Here is a 9,923-nt window from a genome sequence, read left to right on the forward strand (position 1 = left end):
TCCTTGTATCACAGCTACTCGAGCTCGACTTGGCTCATGTATGCCTATAATCAAGATAATGATACTATTTTTAAAAAATATCATTTCACAACTTAATCATCATTTTGCATCACAACATACTAAGGTAGTGTGTATATATATATATATATATATATATATATATATATATATATATATATATAAGTGATCATAGATTTTTTTTCACAAATTTTCTAAAAAAAAAATCAATAACAACTTAATTTTAGAATTTGCAAACACTATCTAAAAATAAATCATTTTTGCAGTGCTTATGTACCATGGCCGAACTTGAGGAAGATTCCAATCGCCATAAATGAAACAAATAGGAACAATGTTCAACAATAGACAAGGGCGGATTCAGGATTTCAGTCTTGGGGGGGGGGGGGGGGGGGGGTCTCAAACTAAACACAAGATTCAAAAAAAATTAACATATCAGTTATATTCAACTAATTAAACATCAACTGTATGTTTTGAACAAAATATTTGTAGATTAAAAAAAAATCGATGTTCATTAGAATTTTTGAAGTTTTTTATTATAATGTCAATACAAATATTTTTAGCAATTAATTTCAATACATATCATCAATGCATCCAAAAAAAAATTGTCCTCCATTTTGCTATTATATATAATTTTGTTAATATTCATGATTGAGAATTAATTTTTTTCTAAAATAGCTATAGAGCTTGAAACTGTAATCACAAAAACGATCACTCTCAAAACAAACTCCTATATCGATCTCTATTGTTTCTCATTCTCTTTTATTTATTTCAAATATGTTATTTAATTATTTTAAATATATATATATATATATGTATATATATGTATCATTTTATTTTATACTCATGAATTCGTCTCATATATATACTTATTTTCCTCACATATTAACAATTTTTTTTTGAAAATGTCAATCGATAAATAACTTTCCAATATTATCTTATTTAATAAATACTTATATGGTGTAAAAATATTATTGAAAATAATCTATATATGTAATAAAAATCTCAAATAAATATGAGCATGTTAATTTTAAATAAAAAAGTGGATAAAATATAATTAATTATTGTACAAGTCTATATATTTTAGGGGAAAAAAACAAAAAAGTGATTATCTATGAAACAGAAATAGAGAGAGAGAGTGTGTGTGTAATTTTAGATGATAAATTTTAAATATATCAATAATCAATAAATATACAAATATTTTAGATAATTTGGAGTTGTTTTTTCAATTAATATGATATCTTCTTTCATTTTATTTGTTATTATAATCTCATTTTATTTTATATAATTTTAGAGAAAAAATTTTAAAATTTTTAGGAAATAAATAATTTATCATTAATTAAAAAATAATAACAATTTAGTTAAAGAAGAAGGGGAATAATAAGAACAAATTAAGAAGGGGGAATAAGAAGAAGAAATTATGTATGTGTGACGTGAGAGAGGAGAAAAAAAATTTTAAAAAAAAAAAAAGAAAAAAGAGAGAAAATGAAAGATGAAGAATGAAAAGAAAGATAAGAAAAAATTAATAAAAAAGGAAAAAAGGAAACATAAGAGATAATGAGTGAATGACGGGGAAAAGAAAAAAACAAAATTCAGATGAGAACATGTAGAACTAGGAATCGAACCCTGATAAAAAATGAACACGAAAGAACTTTTGCCACTAAGCTGCATGAACTTTCTTTATATTTCTTAAGGGCCCATATTATATATACTAAAACTCATAAATATTAAATATATAAAACTAAAAAAAATTTAAATTTTCGCCCCCCCCCCCCTCCCCCCGGGGTCCTATGGTCGATCCGCCCCTGACAATAGAAAAGGATCGTGCAGTGGACAAATAATCATGCAGACACTCCATCTACAATTAAAATTTACAAATAATTCTAATTATAATTAACCAACAATATATATATATAGACCAAGAATTATAAAAATTTCTTCCTCCCTTGGACATAGTAATAATCCAGACAAATCCCACTGCTCTCAAGTTTCTTGAAGGGTCGATTCCTTGGTTCCACATAGTCACACCAGATATTTAATTGATTTTCTTCTTTGTTGATTCTTCACCTAGAAAATTAATCCTCAGTTGACTAAGGATTTGTATGCAATAAAATGTGATAGTGACTTCTAATATTAGAAAAAGATGATTTTGTTGATTTAAGTGTATCATTTTTTAATCAATTCATCTCATCACTCATGTTATAGATGACCAATAGTACCGCACGTAATTATCTATAATAACACTCCCATTTGCGTGTTAGTCATACTATAAAACAGATACGGGCAAACATAATTTCAATAAACTTCATCGGCCTATATAAAGCTCTACCTAGTGAATCATTTTTCGCAGTCAATTAAGAATGGAGGTTTACTTTCCCGGTCATAATGTGGCCTTCGGGTTGGGAATTCTTGGTATATTTCATTATTCATATCCTGAATTTTTTTTTGTTAGCAAGTTGTTGGTTTCTAAAAATATTTTTATACTAACTTCACTTCGTTTTTTTGTCTATTTTTCAGCTGGGAAAAAAGTTGTGCGTGTTACTGTTTGCCTTGCCCGATGGTCAAATCATCATTTAGAAGTGCCAACAAATTATACCACCGAAGACAGAGTAGTACTCCTACTGTAAAGCTATTTAAGCGGAAACAACTACTTCTAGAAAAGGAAAAAATTACCTCAAAGTCTCATACCTTTCTCTTGGCCAAAGATCACCCAAAATTTCCTTCGCGTCTCTACCATGAGTAATATTATCCTTGTATCACAACTACTCGAGCTCGACTTGGCTCATGTATGCCTATAATCAAGATAATGATACTGTTTTTAAAAAATATCATTTCACAACTTAATCATCATTTTGCATCACAACATACTAAGGTAGTGTATAAATATATATATATATATATATATATATATATATATATATATAAGTGATCATAGATTTTTTTCACAAATTTGCGAATAAAAAATCAATAACAACTTATTTTTAGAATTTGTAAATACTATCTAAAAATAAATCATTTTTGCAGTGCTTATGTACCATGGCCGGACTTGAGGAAGATTCCAATCTCCATAAATGAAACAAATAGGAACAATGTTCAACAATAGACAGGGGCGGATCCAGGATTTCGGTCTTGGGGGTGCCGTCTCAAACTAAACACAAGATTCAAAAAAAATTAACGTATCAGTTATATTCAACTAATTAAACATCAACAGTATGTTTTGAACAAAATATTTGTAGATTAAAAAAAATCGACGTTCATTAGAATTTTTGAAGTTTTTTATTATAATGTCAATACAAATATTTTTAGCAATTAATTTCAATACATATCATCAATGCATCCAACAGAAAAAAATTTCCTCCATTTTGCTATTATATCTAATTTTGTTAATATTCATGATTGAGAATGAATTTTTTTCTAAAATAGCTGTAGAGCTTGAAACTGTAATCACTAAAACGATCACTCTCAAAACAAACTCCTATATCGATCTCTATTGTTTCTTATTCTCTTTTATTTATTTCAAATATGTTATTTAATTATTTTAAATATATATATATATATATATGTATATATCATTTTATTTTATACTCAATTCGTCTCATATATATACTTCTTTTTCACACATGTTAACAATTTTTTTTGAAAATGTCAATCGGTAATAACTTTCCAATATTATCTTATTTAATAAATACTTATATAGTGTAAAAAGATTATTGAAAATAATCTATATATGTGTTAAAAATCTCAATTAAATATGAGCATATTAATTTTAAATAAAAAAAGTGGAAAAAAATATAATTAATTATTATACAAGTCTATATATTTTAGGGGAAAAAAAAACAAAAAGTGATTATCTATGAAACAGAGAGATAGAGAGAGTGTGTGTGTGTGTAATTTTAGATGATAAATTTTAAATATATCAATAATCAATAAATATACAAATATTTTAGATAATTTGGAGTTGTTTTTTTAATTAATATGATATCTTCTTTCATTTTATTTGTTATTATAATCTCATTTTATTTTATATAATTTTAGAGAATAAATTTTAAAATTTTTAGGAAATAAATAATTTATCATTAATTAAAAAATAATAACAATTTAGTTAAAGAAGAAGGGGAATAATAAGAACAAATTAAGAAGGGGGAATAAAAAAAAGAAATTATGTATGTGTGACATGAGAGATGAGGAAAAAAATTTAAAAAAAAGAAAAAAAAGAGAAAATGAGAGATGAAGAATGAAAAGTAAGACAAGAAAAAAAAAAAAAAAAAGGGAAAAAGGAAATAGAAGAGATAATGAGTGAATGACAGGAATAAAACAAAATTTAGATGAGAGCATGTAGAACTAGGAATCGAACCCTGATAAAAAATGAACAAGGAAGAGCTTCTGGCACTAAGCTGCATGAACTTTCTTTATATTTCTTAAGGGCCTATATTATATATACTAAAACTCATAAATATTAAATATATAATGCTAAAAAAATTTAAATTTTCGGGGGGGCCGTCGGATCCTATGGTGGATCTGCCCCTGACAATAGAGAGGGATCATGCAGTGGACAAATAATCATGCAGACACTCCATCTACAATTAAAATTTACAAATAATTCTACTGATAATTAACCAACAATATATATATATATATATATATATATATATATATATATATATATATATATATATATATATATATATATATATATATATATATATATATATATACCAAGAATTATAGAAATTTCCTCCTCCATTGGACATATTAATAATCCAGCCAAATCCCACAGCTCTCAAGTTTCTTGAAGGAAAGATTTCTTGGTTCCACACCATGGTTCCACATAGTCACACCAGATATTTAATTGATTTTCTTCTTTGTTGATTCTTCACCTAGAAAATTAATCCTCAGTTGACTAAGGATTTGTATGCAATAAAATGTGATAGTGACTTCTAATATTAGAAAAAAGTGATTTTGTTGATTTAAGTGTATCATTTTTTAATCAATTCATCTCATTACTCATGTTATAGATGACCAATAGTACCGCACGTAATTATCTATAATAACACTCCCATTTGCGTGTTAGTCATACTATAAAACAGATACGGGCAAACATAATTTCAATAAACTTCATCGGTCTATATAAAGCTCTACCTAGTGAATCATTTTTCGCAGTCAATTAAGAATAGAGGTTTACTTTTCCGATCATAATGTGGCCTTCGATTTGGAAATTCTTGGTATATTTCATTATTCATACCCTGAATTTTTTTTTTGTTAGCAAGTTGTTGGTTTCTAAAAATATTTTATACTAACTTCACTTCGTTTTTTTGTCTATTTTTCAGCTGGGAAAAATGTTGTGCGTATTACTGTTTGCCTTGCTCGATGGTCATATCATCATTTAAAAGTGCCAACAAATTATACCACCGAAGACAGAGTAGTACTCATGTTGTAAAGTCATTTAAGCGGAAGCAACTACTTTCTAGAAAAGGAAAAAATTACCTCAAAGTCTCGTACCTTTTTCTTGGCCAAAGATCACCCAAAATTTTCTTCGCGTCTCTACCATGAGTAATATCATCCTTGTATCACAGCTACTCGAGCTCGACTTGGCTCATGTATGCCTATAATCAAGATAATGATACAGTTTTTAAAAAATATCATTTCACAACTTAATCATCATTTTGCATCACAACATACTAAGGTAGTGTATAAATATATATATATATATATAAGTGATCATAGATCTTTTTTTTCACAAATTTGCTAAGAAAAAATCAATAACAACTTATTTTTTGAATTTGCAAACACTATCTAAAAATAAATCATTTTTGCAGTGCTTATGTACCATGGCCGGACTTGAGGAAGATTCCAATCGCCATAAATGAAACAAATAGGAACAATGTTCAACAATAGAGAGGGATCGTGCAGTGGACAAATAATCATGCAGACACTCCATCTACAATTAAAATTTACAAATAATTCTACTGATAATTAACCAGCAATATATATATAGACCAAGAATTATAGAAATTTCCTCCTCCCTTGAACATAGTAATAATCCAGCCAAATCCCACTGTTCTCAAGTTTCTTGAAGGGAAGATTTCTTGGTTCCACACCATGGTTCCACATAGTCACATCAGATCTTTAATTGATTTTCTTCTTTGTTGATTCTTCACCTAAAAAATTAACCCTCAGTTGACTAAGAATTTGTGTGCAATAAAATGTGATAGTGACTTCTAAATTTGATTCCACTATATTTTAGTGTAGATTGGTGCACTCAAATATGAAATATCATACTGTTCTAAAATGCAAAATTTCAAACTCACATGACAGGTTTTTATGCCTTAATATATAGCCTGGTTCCTCCATACGACGCCTTGACCGATTGGGATCTCAAACAGTAGAGACGAGCACCGGTTGTGACCCATCCATCGGTGATATTTTCCTATTACTATTAATACATAAGAATTTGTTCAAGTATAAGCCAAAACTGAACAAATTTTCTGAAGCAAAGTCTCATATATAGCTGGATGGACGCGTGAGACCAAACCATAAATGAGACAGTATACCAAACATGCGAAGGGGACACAGAAGAAACATCCAGTAGAAAAATTTATTGCATGAGTCTAAAAATGGATTTAAACAATAATCTTGGAATTCTCTTTGCATTTGAAATCACGAAAACTCATGAAAATACCTGGTTTCAAACAACATGATCATTATCCAGGATTAGGTGTGTAACAGTCTGTCTGAAAGCACTAAAGAATGATCGTATCCCAGCAGAAAAAGACATCTTGTAGCAAGAGATCATATATGTTCTTTTCTTGTAAGGATTCAACTAAATAACCTTGGGATTTTTTTTAAAAAATGCAAATTTTATATTTGGCGGTTAAAATTAGGAGAGGGAATTCGTAGAACAAAGAGTATGCAATTTATGCACACGTTGGTTCAACTAATTCACCAGTGCAAAGTTTCCTACTGTCTTCTTTTGATCAGTACATCTCATTTGTCTTTGAAGATTATGTCATGGAAAACGAATACTCAATACATCATCATCTTCCTGTATTCTCATATTACAATGATCAGTGAAAGAATTATTATTATTACATGAAAAGGGAAAGTAAATTCAGTTACACGGTAATAATTAAAGAGCAGGAAGAGTGCCAGGATTATGTTCACCAGCTTGAATGGTCCATTCAAGAGTTTGCGATTGGGCCTTTGGCTACCAAGAGGAGGAGTGTAGTGGCCCAGTATCTCGGGCCCAAGAATAAGCCCAACAAACCAAGTGATCAAATGAAGAATCGGGACATGCATGTTGAATAGTCAATTAGTTTGTCCATATATTTAGATTCTGCAAGGATATGTATATATTTTTTTTAAAAAAAATAGTATTTTATAAGTGTAAAGAACATAAGTATGTGTGAAAAGATTTTTGTAAAATGTTTTGAAAAATATTTTTTAAATGTATGCTCAAAATATAGTTTTTCAAAAAGCGGTAGATGTTAGTTTAAAAAAAAAAAGAATGACGGATGTGTTTGGATGGAAGACAATGATGTAAAAAACATAAGTATGTGTCTCAAAACATATTATATTCGTTAAAATATTTTTTATAAAATAGTTGTTTAAACACATAGTTATTTTTAAAACAACTTTTATAATAATTTATAAACAAATTTAACTTTTACAAAAACATTTCAGAAATGATCAAATGTAGAAGGGTACATGTTGAATAGTCATCAAGGTCTTTATCTTTGAAAAGTAGAAGGGTGTGAGAAATTTTCAAAATCATTAACTACTCTAGGAGAAACATAAGAAGAAAAACGTACAGCATATCTTTTCTTGTGACCCATCTGGCGTAGACTTTATGCATAAAGTCTATTTTAAGTATAAGTATATTATATTATGAAAAATTAATTAAATATATATTACGGACATATTTTTAGTGCATGCATTCATGAAATAATTTTATGGCATGATTTAATGTTTAAGGTTGAGCTAGAAAATAATTTTATGTTGGAAGTTGAAGTAGTGTGACAATTTAAGGGGGACCAGTCACCACATGTTAAGGCAGTTTACTGTCAATTTAAGGGTAGTTTACTACCAGTAAGAGGTGATTCGTCACCGCCGCGTACGTTGGTTCTAAGAGACTGATCAGTCGAACTTTTAAGTTTAAGGTTACACTACGGATATGACCATGCGATGTTAAAAAATGTTATGATCAACAATGTTTATGTATGTAATATATGATTATATATAAGATCAAGTTTAAGCAAGATTTTCAGTCATGATTCATGATTTTTAAGCATGCTCATTCATGTATATGTTATGTATTAGTATTCCAGTGATTTAAATTATTTTAAACCCTTGTTATGTTAGCATGTTGGGCCTCTAGGCTTACTACACTTAGATGGTGCAGGTGAGTACGTAGAGGAAGATGTAGTTCCTACCGGTGGTGAGGACGTATGAGCGGACATGCAGTGATCCCCCGTGACCGTCGGCTGAGTCTTTATGGATATTTTTAAGAATTTTAAAAAAACTCTGTTTCTTTTATGTTTGTCAGTGGTGAATTTTAGTACTATTTTTATTAAATAATTTTTATTGCATGCAAACTTTTAAGTTGATTGTTTGACAGTATTCTATTTAAGTTTGACTCGGTTATTTAAGTAAGAATGTTGCATTTTATTTATGTTATTTTTAAATCTGTTTATTTTGTGCATATATGTATGGGCATGTATGTACATCTATTTTACTTAGTATTATTTAAAAAAAAAAATTTCCGCATTTATTAGTAGTAGATGTTTCAGAAGTTCCCAGTGGAAATTAAAACATGAGCAGCTTGGGTAATATTTGCAAGGAAGAATATCAAGATGTTCCACTTCCGGGTTTCATATTCCATCCAACAGATGAAGAGCTCGTGGGATTTTATCTTCAAAGGAGAGTCCAAAACAAATCCTTGAGAATTGAACTCATCAAACAGGTTGACATCTACAAATACGATCCATGGGATCTTCCTAGTAAGTATTAATGGATATTCGTGACATGTATTTGGTAATTAATTTGTTGATTTTGGAGTGACAATTAGTGATCCGTGTGGAATGGAACATATGTACGTAAAGAAAATCAATAGCATGCTACAACATGATGGATTCGAAATTGAAATTGTATAGTATTATTTTTGGTTTCGAAATTTTGATTGATAATAACATATATTCATGGTTTTTTTGGTCTAATTAACATATGAAGCATTATATTGTTTGAAATTCAGAATTCAACAATGTGGCTGTGGGGGACAAGGAGTGGTACTTCTTCTGCAAAAGAGGAAGAAAATACAAGAATAGCATCAGACCCAACAGAGTGATTACTGGTTCCGGGTTCTGGAAAGCAACAGGAATCGATAAGCCCGTGTACTCTTCGGGCCGCGATAATTTCGTAATTGGGCTGAAAAAATCCCTCGTGTACTATCGCGGAAGAGCCGGCAAAGGCAACAAGACCGATTGGATGATGCACGAGTTCCGCCTCCCGTCCGGCCCTGACCACAAAATCCATGGATCAAGTTATAAACTGGATTCTAAAACAAATCTCACCAAAGAAGTTGTGAGAAAAATTATATATACGCGTAACCAGTTCAATTCGATTGCTCTAGTCTTTTATTAACGCAGTACTGAGATCTAATTTTGAGGCAATTAAGACATTTTTATTTTAAAATAGCATGAGAAATGATGATCCAAAGAGACTTAATATATGACTCAGAATATACGAGAGAGTTAAATTTTTTATTTTTATTTTTATAGCCCAATCAAGTTAATTTATAACTCAATATTCCCAAACTAATTTAAACTTTGACAATCATGACTTAGATTTTCTATATATAATATAGTGAACACTATCTCCCAAATAAATCTCTATAAATCCGAACTCAAAACTTT

General features: G+C 29.2%; 1 protein-coding gene across 1 annotated transcript; it reads left to right on the top strand.

Moving 5' to 3' along the window:
* Positions 1-8,824: 8,824 nt before the first annotated feature.
* Positions 8,825-9,651, top strand: LOC140894444 (transcription factor JUNGBRUNNEN 1-like). Its single transcript, XM_073302951.1, has 2 exons — positions 8,825-9,011; positions 9,263-9,651. The coding sequence occupies exons 1-2, from the start codon at positions 8,825-8,827 to the stop codon at positions 9,649-9,651; spliced, it is 576 nt and encodes a 191-aa protein (XP_073159052.1).
* Positions 9,652-9,923: the final 272 nt, after the last annotated feature.

The sequence above is a fragment of the Henckelia pumila genome, chromosome 4 (assembly GCF_033568475.1).
Source record: "Henckelia pumila isolate YLH828 chromosome 4, ASM3356847v2, whole genome shotgun sequence".
Lineage (NCBI taxonomy): Eukaryota > Viridiplantae > Streptophyta > Magnoliopsida > Lamiales > Gesneriaceae > Henckelia > Henckelia pumila.

What these genes read in the sequence shown, in the direction of transcription:
- LOC140894444 (XM_073302951.1), top strand. Translation starts at nt 8,825, where the DNA reads ATGAGCAGCTTGGGTAATATTTGCAAGGAAGAATATCAAGATGTTCCA. An exon ending in CGATCCATGGGATCTTCCTA is followed by an intron (nt 9,012 to 9,262) that starts GTAAGTATTAAT and finishes TTTGAAATTCAG; the next exon opens with AATTCAACAATGTGGCTGTG.